The sequence below is a fragment of the Sinocyclocheilus rhinocerous genome, unplaced genomic scaffold, assembly GCF_001515625.1.
Source record: "Sinocyclocheilus rhinocerous isolate Xijiao unplaced genomic scaffold, SAMN03320098_v1.1 scaffold1004, whole genome shotgun sequence".
NCBI classification, from domain to species: domain Eukaryota; kingdom Metazoa; phylum Chordata; class Actinopteri; order Cypriniformes; family Cyprinidae; genus Sinocyclocheilus; species Sinocyclocheilus rhinocerous.
The window spans coordinates 479,528-493,614 of NW_015627248.1; the positions used below are offsets into that span (position 1 = coordinate 479,528).

The 14,087-nt window shown below is 39.0% G+C and overlaps 1 protein-coding gene across 1 annotated transcript in view; it reads right to left on the reverse strand.

Moving 5' to 3' along the window:
- Window positions 1–2,008: 2,008 nt before the first annotated feature.
- LOC107725366 (leucine-rich repeat and fibronectin type-III domain-containing protein 5-like) overlaps window positions 2,009–14,087 on the reverse strand; it is a 59,784-nt gene continuing 47,705 nt past the window's right edge. The window contains exons 2-3 of the mRNA XM_016534606.1: window positions 11,879–13,145; window positions 2,009–3,510 (exon numbers count right to left, since the gene is read on the reverse strand). Coding sequence (XP_016390092.1) covers window positions 2,535–3,510; window positions 11,879–13,125 — 2,223 coding nt within the window. The 5' untranslated portion in view covers window positions 13,126–13,145 and the 3' untranslated portion in view covers window positions 2,009–2,534. The remainder of the gene's footprint in view (window positions 3,511–11,878; window positions 13,146–14,087) is intronic.

A 14,087-nucleotide genomic window follows, 5' to 3' on the forward strand; every position in this document is an offset into this window, starting at 1 on the left:
CGCTCCAGCCACCGCTGTCAGCTGGCAGCCCCTCTGCTCAGCCTCAGCCCACCATCATTGCGGTGCGAGCCCCGCGGGACTGCCATCCTCCAGCGTCGCCGGGGTCGGAGTATCCCTCGCCTCCAGCCTCCGAGGCCCGGACTCCGCCTTGGCCCGTAGACCCAGCAGCTCCACCTCGGCTCCTAGCTCCCTCACCTCCACCATCACCCGTCGCTCCACCGGGCTCCCTCGTCCCTCCGGCTCCGCCTTGGTTGGGCGTCGACCCGCCATCGCCTCAGGACTCCGCTCCACCGGCTGCACCTTGTTGCTCCGTCGTTGTGCCAAAGTTGAGTAGACATCCCTGTGATTAATGATTGTGCTTTAATTTTCCCCTGCAGACAGTTCTCTCTGTGTTCGCCTTTCCTCCTCCCTCTAATGAGCTGACACATGCCGATTAAAGACTCGTGACAGAAAAGTGGAGTGAGGGTTGTTAAAATGTCAGTGCCCTCGGCTAAATCTTAATAGCAGAGACACATGGGTGCTCTGACTTGTGAGTCTCTCTATGAGACAATAAAGCTGAAGAAGGTCGTAACACCTCTGGACCCACCAACCGGAAACCATATGTGGTCAAAGAGATCTTCCTAAAGCTACTTACCATTAAGAGTCTAGGGCTTAAAGGGCCATAGCAAGGACAATTTTATTTATAGTTTATAGATCCATTGTAATGGACTGTAACCCTTTATATGAATGTGTAAGTTTTGTTTGAACTATGAAAGAGACATTTTACAGCTTTCAATCCACTTTGGCTTTCATTTTGATCAGAGACCTAAAGGATAATTCTTCATGCTTTAAAGTTTTTATAAGATGTTACTTACCTTGTGAAAAAAGTGTCACCTCCCTATACAAATTTATGATGTCATTAACACATTAAACATTTTGTTGCACACACGTCTTACACGCCAGTGTGTAAATGATGTGATGTGTTGCCATCTTAATCATCTTATAATGCAGATGCTTTAATGAATGATGAACCATAGAGAATTAGGTTCTGTTACCAAGGTGATTATTTTCTCACATTATCCTTGAGCTGGATTGAAGCTCACACTGAGAGGATAACAGACTGAAAGCACCATCACACTACGATATCTGTTTTGGACATTAAACAATGTATATAGTAATTTTAGTGGAAAATAATGCAGAAAAATCCTGTTAGTTGGGTACTGTAAGTTATCTTACCATATAAAATGTACAAAGATTATAACAAGAAAATACATGTCATTTTACTAAATTAATTTACAAGAATAAAAATTATATAAAAATACTCAAAAACCTATATTTAAGGTTTTGAAATTATATTTAAGATTTTGAAATTATTTTTATTGCACAGCAATATGACAGATGTCTGTGCAAAATCACATGGTTATCTCATTTAAATAATGTTTCTAATTTTTATTATCAGTTAAGTATACAATACTTTTACATTTGTTTAGTTAATGTTTACTGCATTATTTTAGAGGCATTTATTGCTACTCTGATTTGCGGTTCATGCAAAGGCCAATTTTGACAAAATCTGTAATCATGTGATCTATTTTACCATTTGTCAGTGCATTTTAATGTTCAAAGAAGATTTTTATAGTTCAACAATGAAGGGTCACATTGAATATGGCTATGAACTCTAAAAAATATACAGGTCCTACAATGTCATTCCATAATACCTGAAACATCACTGTATTTTTTGTGGATTACACAGATTGAGGCAGTACGGGGGATTTCAAAGCATTTATAAAACAACTTCCAAGGCTGTGTTCATTATCATGACCATTTCTTTCATGTTGATAATGCCACAACTGGAATAGATTTTTTTTTAATTTATTTATTATTATTATTTTACACAACATAAGAACACAGCAGATGTTGTCTTTCTGTACATGGATTTTTTTTGTGCCTTAAAACAAAGGCAAAATCAATGTCACTGAAAAGAAAAAGCTTTAATTTTCTTTTAAAAATATCAATTTAATAACAGGTCCCAGTATCACGTCCTTATATAGTTGTTTTTTTCCCCATTAAGAGTTTCTCTATAATATGCAGGAAATGTCATTTCCTTGAATAGAAAGGCTTTTTTGTGAAATCTAATTTTTCCTTCCATCCAGGTAACCGATACAAAGCTTGTATCCAGTAGGAGCCCCAGGTAAGAGGTCACAGGAAGGCACCAATGCTTTCCTCTTACCGTGATGCTCGGCGTGTGCAGTGAAGATGGAGGCGTGTCTCTCTCGGGTGATGGATCTTGCTCAGAGCGGCTCTCGAACCTCCCTCAAGGTAAACATCCACATTAATCCATGGGTTTCCAAAAACATTAATAAAAAGACAGCAGAAAATATGATTTGCAGATGGAAACAAAAGAAATGGTGCAAAACGTGCACATTCATACGATCATTCATACGATCTATATACTATGAGCGCCTATGCACACCCACACACACACACACACACACATACTCGAACGCACGTACACAATGAGATGCAGACACTCCATCTAGTCTCCAGCAGTCGTACATTCACACGGTGCTCTCTAGAATCCACTCTGAACTGGAAAAGGCAGTTTTCTCACTGTCTAGATTTGAGTTCGCCATTTGGACTAGCATTCCATTCACAGACATACTCCGCTTGCAAAACACGTTGCCCAGTTTCTGCGAGCCAATGTAGCAGTGATGTTTCGACAGGTTCTCGTTCAAAGAGTACCTGCGTTTAGCCCGTGCTCCTTCCACGGGCAGTGTCATATACTTGGACGAAGACGGACGAGCCCTCCTTAAAATTGGAGTGTCTTTGAAGCTAGATGGAGGGGTTGGGACTGGCTGCTGAAGAGCGGTGGAGTTGTTGCGGTTGGTGTTTTGCGTCTCTGCATTAGGTAGCGCCTCTACTTTGGGCTCGGCGCCGGCCGCCGGGACAGGCTTTGGCGCTGGTTTGCGCTTTGGCTTTAGTGACCCTGAAGAGCCGGGAGTTGTCCAGCTTTGGCTTATCAGGGAAGTGGAGGTGGTGCAGTCTGGGATGGAAGTCTCTGAGGTGTGGGTTTGGGAATCTGGAGGGGGAGGAAGAGGTGCGGCGGAGCTCTTTTTGCACCCCTCGCCCTCCTCTAAGCTGAAAGCACCTTGTTTGGAGGCAGACGGTGTGACGGTACAGCCTTGGGATTGTGCCCCGTTGGTTTGAGAGTGCACGTCGGTGACCGAGGTCCCCTTGGCGGCGGCGCCGCTGTTGCACACCTTGTAGCGGATCATGAGGATGATGATGAAGATGAGGACGGAGGCGACGATTATGCCCCCGATGATGATGATCATAGTGCCGCCCAAGAACTGGGACTGCATGAAGTGGCAGCGCAGATATTCAGATTCAGTGGTGAACTGCACGCAGCCCACAACCCGCGTAGCCGTCAAGGAGGTTATGCCGTCGTCGTAAATGGCCAGCACACAGAGGTCGTACTGCGTCCCGGCGGCCAGGTTATTCACCAGGAAGTTTTTACTCGTTGGGGGAATCATTCTGTTGGGTGTAGAAAAGAACAGTGTTAGAATAAAACATGATATGTTTCATTCATCATTCATTTATTAAACAGCCGTAAGGCTTATTAACAACCTCAAGAGTGGTGCCAGTTCATGCAAAATTTTAATTTACATCTTTTTCAGCTCAGCATCAGCCCTGAGAGAGTAATATACTCCTACATATATGGATAAGAAAAGAAAAAAAACATTTTTTTTTGTGGCAATTCATATAGATACACCTGCAGTGTGAACAATGAAAAAAAAAAAAAGAATAAGAATGACTTATGCAGTCTCTAAATTAAAAAAAAAAGTTTATAATAACATCATGTCCACTTGACCATAATGAAATATGTCATAATATGATATACATACGCAATGTAATATATGCATACACTACCATTCAAAAGTTAAAGGTCATAAAATATGTTTTGATGCTTTTGAAAGAAGTCTCTTATGCCCACCAAGGCTGCATTTATTTGATCAAAAATATGAAATTTTATTCCATTTTAAAATAACTGTTTTCTATTTTAATAATTTTAAAATGTCTTTTTTTATTCATTTATCTATTGCAAAGCTGCATTTTTAGCAGTTATTATTACAGTCTTCAGTGGCATGATTTTTTTCAGAAATCATTCTAATATGATGATTTAGTGCTCAAGAAACATTTTGTTATCAATGTTGAAAAGAGTTGTGCTGCTTAATATTTCTTTAGAAAATGCACTATTAATTTTCAGGACACCATTTATTTTGGAAAATTTTTTTTTAAAGGTATTTATTTCTTAAGGAAGTAAGGAAGGAAGGAAGATAGGGAGGAAGAGAGGGAGGGAGGGAAGGAAGACCTTACTGACCCCAAACTTTTGAACAGTATATATTTGCCAGAAAATAAGTAAGGTGTACAGTCCAATCAGGACCCTGATGCAAAGCAAATTCTTCTAAAGGGATTTATTTGTATAAAAAAATGACCAGCTGACTGCTATAAAGCAATCATCATACAAAAATATATGACTGGTGGTCACCACAACTGAGCAAACAACTAGGGATGCACCGATACCACTTTTTCCAGTACTCGCCCGATACCGATACTTTTACGAGTACAGGAGCTCAGTATCGGGCCCGATACCGATATTAGTATCGGTATCGGTGCATCCCTACAAACAACTATTCAAAATTAAATCAAACCAAATCCAGGGTCCAGTGGTATGATGCTCATTTTGGTCTGTGTTCTGGAATCAAAAACCCACGCGTATATACAATTTTCATAATCTAAGCAGAGAGCAGGATAGAGAAGATTGCACAGGGCTCTGTACAGGAACACCCCAGTACTAAGCTATTGATAAATATGCAAATTTTCAAGTAGGATTTTCATGTGTTTAGCAGGCTCAGGCACGGAGCATGCGGAGAATGTATTGTACTATTCTGAGCATGTAACAATAAACACGTAAAACAAACTCTGATATCAGGACTATCTCTTATCTGTAGCGTGTTTACTCTGCTGCAGGCGTTTAATCACATAATCTAAGTCTGAAGTGGTGGTAAATCTGCTTCGGTGCTATATCTACAGGAAGTCCTGCTGTACCTGAAGGAGCCTGGGGTCTGCTATCACTCTCTGAACCGTTCACTTCAGACGTGAACAATAGCATCTCTTATCATCCTTTCCCATGTGCCCCACCTGTTTCCTCCGCAGCCTGGCAAACATTCAGCCCGCTGAAAGAAGCGCTCTGTGATTTCCCATGCAAACCGACTGGATTTGGAGCACAAAGGTTCTCAGTAGAAGCGGCCTCGCGTACCAGCCGGTCAAAGCGTTTCAGTATGCTGGGTGAGAGCGTCCGCCGTCATACATACAAATGAATGAGCCAAGCATTTTAATTGCAGGGTTGTTCTGAGTAACTGAAAGTGTGTTTAATGGTGTCAAGCTGCTAGGGTGAAAATATTTCCATGGCTCTACTGTTTGAGTAAGTACTAATTTTATGCATTGAGACTTGAATATATCCTCCCATTTCTGGATGCTTCATTGTTAAATGTAACATCTAATTAGCTCACTGCCTAGACTCTATTAGTGTCACTATGTCTGGATAGCATAAGTTTCCTCTGTGGAGGAGTTTCTTGATACTAGCAGGCAGTTGGTGCTGTTACCGTGAAGAGGTTTAAAAGTTTACAATGCTTGGCAATGACAACAAAAACTGGGTAAAAAAAAAAGTACAGAGAGAGAGAGAGTACTTTGTCAAAGTTGTACACAATTAAAAGTCAAAGTATTCAGCCAAATATGAAAGAAAAAGTTTCCACATTTAATTGTACTTAATATTTAATAGTAGCCTAAAGAGTACTACTTGGCTTTTGAAAAAGGCTGATGAAACCAGCAGGAGATTTCTCATTAAAGTAACTTTGATGCTCAAACTCTGCAAAACATTCATTTTAATCACAATCTTGTTGATATTTTAGTGTTTCTTGGACTGATCAATGTTCATCTCAAGCCAGATTTGCTTAGAGTTATAACATGCACTGATTTAGATCAAAAACTCTACACTGAGGTGACTGAAAAATCTAAAAAATGTCTCATCTCAAGGATGAATGACCACAGTTTTGGCCAATTACATTTTACACTGATTGTTTTTTAGTTTGAAGTTCAAGGAATTTAGACTGGACTTGCTAACTCAGTAGGACAGACAAAAATATATCTTATTTTTAAAAAGAGTATAGATATGTGTCATGATGAGCAGTGACATGTTTATTCTGTACTTTGAAGGTCTAAATGAAATTACAATTTCTGCCTTAGAAATATACTTGAGTAACAGTCTTCAGTTTCCCATAAAATAATTAAGCACAATTTATTCAAGTATTTTACACCTCCGAGAAATGAACACAGATTCTGATGATAAGTGAATTATGTACTTTGTAATTTGAAGGTCCAAATTAAATTACAAGGATTAAAAGACATGATTCTGATGATCTGCCTTTAGAAATGTAACTGGGTGAAAATATTCACTTTCAATGGTACTTGAATAAAGTAAAAATTCTGTTTTTACTATTAGTCTCCAAATCCTTTTATCAAAATGCTTCCCCTGTGAAATGGCATTCCTTTTCGACTGACATCACAAACTGCTCTTACACCAGACTACTTAAAGGATTAGTTCACTTTCAAATTAAAATTTCCTGATAAATTACTCACCCCCATGTCGTCCAAGATGTTTACGTCTTTCTTTCATCAATCGAAAAGAAATTAAGGTTTTTGATGAAAACATTCCAGGATTATTCTCCTTATAGTGGACTTCAACGGCTACCAAACGGTTGAAAGTCAAAATTACAGTTTCAGTGCAGCTTCAAAGCGTTCGACACAATCACAGATGAGGAATAAGGGTCTTATCCAGTGAAACGATTTTCTTCTTCTTCTTGTAGCGTTTATTGGCGGTGGGCAAGCCAACTTTTGGTGCATTACCGCCACCAACTGAACTGGAGTGTGGAGTGACAATGAGAAGGCTTTATAAAAAACAAAAAAAAATTAAAAAATAAATAAATACAATTATTCCTCATATTCTCATGAAGATTCCCATGTCTATTAGATAACTTATTATCATTCTTCTGAATTTTCTATTGCCTAATATTAGTTCTAATGTCATATTATTTGCACCTTTTGATTGTATCTTTGTTTCCAGCATCTGTCTCTCTTTACTATATGCTCTACACTGTAATAAAATATGCTCAACTGTTTCAATTTCACCACAAGATCTACATAATCCAGAAGGATGTTTCCTGATTTTATGTAAGTTTCCATTTAAAGATGAATGTCCTAATCTTGATCTTGCTATTATTACTTCTTCTCTTCTTTTAAAGTCACTTCCAGTCTCATTATTTTGAAATCCTACTTTCTTTTGGATTTTATACAGATGTCTACCTGTCTTCTCCGTATCCCATTTATGTTGCCAAGATTTAATAACAGCTTGCTTAATAATTGTCTTGCTTCTGCTTTGCTGATTTTTACATCAATTTCTACATTATTTTTTAGGGGTAGGGGAAAAAATCGATACAGCATAGTATCGCGATATTTTCCGCAGCATGCAAAGTTATCAGGAAAGCCCCGTCCGCGTTTAATCTCTTAAGACCCGAGAAAAGATTTTTAGGAAAAAATACTTTTTTTCATGTCTTTACATTGTTTAGAGCATACATTTTTATTTTTTTTCATGTTTTTTTAAAAATGATATTTCATTCATAAGTTATGCTATGTCCTCGGTAGAGGACATCGGGACTGAAAATATAGGCTACATATAATAATAATATATATTATATATATATATAATATATATATCATACTTTTCTGATAATAGAATATTGAAGTGGAGATCGCTAAACTGCAAGCTAACCGGTGTTTTCAGAAAGCAAGCGCCTTTATCCTCAGTGGAGACAGCGCGCGTACACACGGTTGCCAGGTTGACAAAGATAAGCATTTAACAGATATTTCCGTATTGCGTAAGTGGGAAGCTCTGTTTCGGGGATTACGTCTCTTCATATCAGGCAACCCCAGTTGTGTTCCTCTGCGGCCAGAACAAACCTCGTTGTAGCCTATATATTATGCTCTATTCATTATTTTTTTGAAACCTTGCACTTTTCTACTCCGTTTTAAACGGTGTTCTTGTATTCAAGCGCGGTCTATATCTTGTATATAAGCGCGGTCCACTGCTGCACACGTGCTGCGATATCTATACAGGGCCAGCTGTATCGATACTTGTATCGTCAGATCTCTGTGACGATACATCGTGTCTATTACAGGCATTTTAAATAACAACGATGGGAGTGCAAATATAAGCACTGCATCACTATATTTCCTATTTACTAAATCCATTGTTTGTGCCATTTCTTCTGCCATCCAACCAATGCTTTTTATATTTGTTCTCTCATGTTCCCAGCATTCTTCAAAAAAATCGCCTTAGTTGGATGTTTACTATTGTGGCCTTTTAAAGATACCCAGTAAACCATTTTTTAATTGCATGCATCTTTCTTCTAATGGCATTTCACCCATTTCTACCTGCAGTGCAGCTTTGGATGATGTTCTAAATGCTCCGCAGCATATTCTCAAAGCTTGTGTCTGCTCGGTCATTTTCTAAAAAATAATAAAAATGATATACTTTTTAACCTCAAATGCTCGTCTTGTGTAGCTCTGCAATGCGCATGCATACTCTGTGCAGTCCCGTTTGAAACAGTTAGGGTAGGTCGAAAAACTCTCATCTCATTTTCTCCTACAACTTCAAAATCGTCCTACATCGCTGCAGAAGTACCGACCCAGTGTTTACAAAGTGAACATGCAAAGAAGGTCAAAGCCCTTTCCAAAAAAAAAACAAAAAAAAACGGTAAAACAGCGATGTAGGACGATTTAGAACGATTTTGTAGTTGGAGGAGAAAATGAGATGGGAGTTTTTCGACACACCCTAACTGTCATGAACCGGAATGCACAGTTCACGCAGAGCTAGACAAGATGAGCGTTTGAGGTTAAAAAGTATATAAATTTTAATTTTTTTTAGAAAATTACCGATCGTTTCGCTAGATAAAACCCTTATTCCTCGTCTGGGATTGTGTAGAAGCTTTGAAACTGCACTGAAACTGTAATTTTGACCTTCAACTGTTTGGTAGCCGTTGAAGTTCACTATAAGGAGAATAATCCTGGAATGTTTTCATCAAAAACCTTAATTTCCGTTCGACTGAAGAAAGAAAGACGTAAACATCTTGGATGACATGGGGGTGAGTAAATTATCAGGAAATTTTCATTTGAAAGTGAACTAATCCTTTAACATCCACTGCAAGATCCAATCAATTTCTCATCGAATATTCTGTTATAACTCAGAAATACATTGTGTAAGATGTGAATGACATCTCATATTGACTTAAAGCTCAGGAATGATAGTCAGAAGGTTTTAGAACTCAAAGAATCAAGCTAACAGCCATCATCATTGTGCCCATGAGCAAGACACTTAACCCCAAGTTTAACAGGGGATTGTCATTTATAAGTTCATGGCACTTTTCTGCAGCTTTAACACAGAAACAAATTCCACTGGCCTTGTTTTTGTGGCGAAAATTCGATTATAGTCTGGGTTTCACTGCGACCGGTCTGTTACTAAATGTGTTAACTGAGAAGGGAGCACTTGATAACAACATGGGGTATCAGCCAGCTGCTTCTCTAGTAGAAAATAGGTCGAGATGTATCTGTAGTCTTTCTGTGGGCTTCATTTCTCATCATTTGTGAAAAGAGCTTCCCACATAATGTGCTCTGTACAAAAAAGATGAGGTAATGGCTTTGCTTCCGCAGTGTGTCTCATTGAACGTGAACGCTCATGGCCAGTGTGTTATTGTAATTAGCCAACTGTGGCTCATTTACAGCAGCCCATTGAGATAAAGTAAGCAAAAAAATGAATCTCTTTTTGATTCCCCCAAGCGAGTCTGCAAAGCACGTAATTATGAGAATGTATTAATGAGTACAGAGTATGTGAAAGGAAATACTGTTTGAGATAGCACTAAAACATATTGACTAACACACATAATGGTTTCTGAATATAATCAACACTATAAACTATAGCGATTATTCAATTTTATACTTTAATACGCTCTAGGTAGACACTCTTGCTAATCTTAATCAAAGAGGTTCATGGATTTTGTTCTGTGTTCAGTCTCCCAAGTGCCCACAACCTCTTTCAACCATCAAACCAGACCAGGTAAGACCGGCTTAGGCTGGTTTAAGCTGTATATTTCAGCAGAAATAGCTGCAATAGAGAACAAATGACAAAATAGCACTATGTTATCAAATATTCATATTCACAATAAAACCATTGAGGGTGGTGACACCCTGATCACCAAAATTCTCTTCAGTTAAAAAGTTATTTAATTGAAAAGTTTTCCATAGATTTGCATTTATATCTGGAATTTTTCCAAACTTTCCAAACATTTGCCCGGTCCGCCATTGGTCAGTTGGTCATTGATCAGTCCCGCCCCAAACTCACACTATTGGTATAAACACTGAAAAACTTCAAAAGTATAAAGTTATAGTTAGAAAAATGTAATGCAAATTAAAGTCTGGGCTACAATATGACAAATCACAACCACAAAAAGACAAAAGCACTGCACAGTCTAAAAGCCAGGCTGCAAAAACGAATACACCGAAAAACACCAGCATTATTCATTTAAGAGAAAATTTGAAATGGATTTCTATTCTACCATTTCACATGGACAGAAAGCACAGCATTGATCCATCCATCCATTAGAACAACACAAACTAGTGATGGATTTTTGCACTAATGTACAAAATATTAGGTCCTTTTTCTCAACTGGCCCCTTTAACACCTTGCTGTTGACTTAAAGGGCAAAAGTCAGTTCAATCATGCATCTAGAATGATTGTGTTTTTTCAACTGCCTTTCAAACCAAATTGTTTGCTCTCCTCTTGCTGGTTGGTCTGAGAGTAAGACGGGTTCTTAAATTTCAATCTACAACTCATTTCAAACCACATACTGATATATCAGCCCATTTTACAAATGTTTGCGTTGTATTATTTATGTGAAAAAAATGATGTCCAGAACTGTACACAACTTAGTGAAATTTTGATGGATTCATTGGATGAAGTATTGATGGTGTTTACTTCACATTGCTATTCTATTAATTGTGTACTAAAATGTAAATCTGAATGAATCTAAAATGTTAACATCTGAAATTCAATCTTGAATGAGAGGCGTTCGAGAAGGGGTCAATAAGTTTCAATAGCCGTGGCCATTTCATTCATACTGTAGATCTAAAGCAATGTCATACCATGTGTGGAATACTAAGTTCACTGTATAGTAAACACATTCTAATTCAGTTCAATCCTAAATTTTACTCCTTGGTCGTTTCACAGTAGGAATAAGTTGTTCTTGTTAAGCTAATTGTCCTTATTGGCTTTTCTCTAAATGATGGTGGTGGGACTTCAGTCAGCAAAGCCAAACAAGCAAATTGAACAAAGAAACAGCAACAACAAAAAATAATGACTAACAATAACTGTTCAAAATCCACTCCAGGAAATGGCTAAACATCTTTGTCTAATAAACCTGGTATTATATATTATGAATATTGTTGGCTCTTTGACAAATTGCTCTTAATCCTCTTTTGTACACTACTTTTGTACCCTTACAAAAGTTGCACCTTTAGGGGTACAACTGCTAGTCACTGGGCCAGTACCCTCAAAGGGACACCTTTGTACGTTCTTTACCCTTAAAGGGTGCAAAATAAGTGCAATAAGCATACATATTACTATTTTAAGGGTACATATTACTACTCTAAGGTACTATTATGCAACATCTAGGGGTACACTTCCTTTAAGGGTCTTGTAAATGCATAAATGTACAAAGTAATTATTGCTCACCTGTAAACAAGAGAGTCATCATAGGTTCCATTATACTGAATCTGAAACATGCGTATTCCAGGTATATTCCTCTGAAAGTTAAATTTGATGAGTGCTGTGGATGAGGTGGCTTCTGACATAACCACCCTCTTATCAGAGCTGGTTTTGGCATCGCCGGTGTGGTTGCTGCCATTTGCTCCTGCCCTTGTCGAAGTGGAGATGTCAGAAGAGCCCGGGTCAGGCTCTTGGATGTTATTAGTGCTGTTGCTAATGTGCGGAAGCTTGATGATGACCAGCTCCACGGTTTGGTGGGCCTCCCCGGCAGGATTTGAGTAAATGCATGTGAAAGAGCCCGTGTCCTTTACTGTGCTAATCAGGATGTCCAAAGTTCCGTTGTTGTAAACCAGCGTGCGTGATGAGTTTGAAACCAACTTCCCATCGGGAGATATCCAGTGAATGGCAGGTTCCGGATCTCCCCTAGCTTTGCACTTTAATGCTACCCGTTGGCCCTCCAGGACCCTCATCTCGTGAGAGTGGCGGGTGATGAGGGGTGGCTCGCAGAGGAACTCCTCCTCTGGGATATTCAGTACACCAGACGTGGCCAGAACCTGCGCCCGCTGGAAAAGCGGGTCCGGTGGAAGCTTCTGGAGCTTGTTGGAGGTCACGTCCAAGCGGTTGAGCTTCTGTAAGAGGGAAAAAGTCCCCTCAGGAATGTATTCGATCATGTTATGGTCCAGACTAAGAGTGTGTAGGCTGGTCATCTTTTGAATGGCCTCCCAGGGGATGGTCTCCAGGTTGTTGTAGGATAAGTCCAGTTCTTCGAGGGCTAGTAGGTCATTAAAGGCTCCCATGTGGATGAGGATCAGTTGGTTGTTGTTCAGAATCAGGTGATGCAGCTTAGACATGCCACTGAAGACATCGTTGGCTATTCGCGTCAACCGGTTGTGGTCTAGATGCAAGGCTCGTAGGTTATCCAAGTCCGCGAACGCATGTGGAGTGATGTAGCTTATTGTATTCCTTGACAAAGTAAGATCCACCAGCTTGGTCATGTTGGCCAAGTCTTTCCGTTTTACACTGGTGACAAAGTTATCAGCGAGCCGGAGCTCCACGGTGTGCCTGTCTATGTTGGGCGGAACAAAGAGCAGCCCTTTTTTGGCACAGAGTGTTGCGAGGTTGGGGGACAGAACTTGACAGACGCAGCGCTTTGGACAGATCTGGGCCTTCACTGCCATTCCGATAACCAACAAGCAGACAAGCAGTTTTTCCATTGTAAATCAGGTTTTTACACCTAGGGAAAAGAGGGGAAAAAAAGACAAAGGGTGTGATTAATATACTACTGTACCTTTGAACTACAATTTTAAGCAAATCAGGCCTTTATTTAGTTAGAGCATAATTGCATTCGTAGATGTTTATCATACACCAGTGCTTATCACAGCCAGAATGCATGTGATAACAGCAGGTCATTGGTTATCCCGCAGTCATTTCAGGAACTGTGATAAACAGTTCATCTTGCACAAACAAAACCCCATGTCAGATGTAGGAAATCAGCAGTTTTGTAACACAGCAGTAACATTTCCAGGCTCAAAATCAGTGCTGCCAGATCTCAAAAGAAAAACAAGCAACCTGCTCTGATAAAACAAGTCCAAAATAAGTGACTCACTAAAAACAAGCAACCCGATTTTTGTCAGATCATTCTTTTGCCACATTAATTAAGAGTATGCTTGTTCAGACTCTAAATCAATATTTTCAAAGTTGTAATGTAGTTAAAATTATATTTATACTGTATGTACTATATATATATATATATTAATTACAGCCCGACCGATATGGGTTTTTTGGGGCCGATACCGATACCGATATTAGGGGGTTAAAAAAGGCCGATACCGATATATCGGCCGATATTCTTTGTGTATATTATAGTACAGTACCAGTCAAAAGTTTGGACACTTTCCCATTCGTGTGTCCAAACATTTGACTGGTACTATATATAGAATAAAGTATATGCATAAACAGAATATATATACATAAACACATTTTTTGCAATGATCACTCAAATGTGGTGATCAAACACTTATAATGGTGACAGAGATATATGTAAGGGCATTTAACAATTTAACAATAAACTTGCGATGAGTGCGATGCACAAAGTAACGGGGTGTTAGTTGTAACACACGTGGTTTGAATATTTATTTTACCATAGTAACATTTAAATTCTGGCTTAAGTAAATTT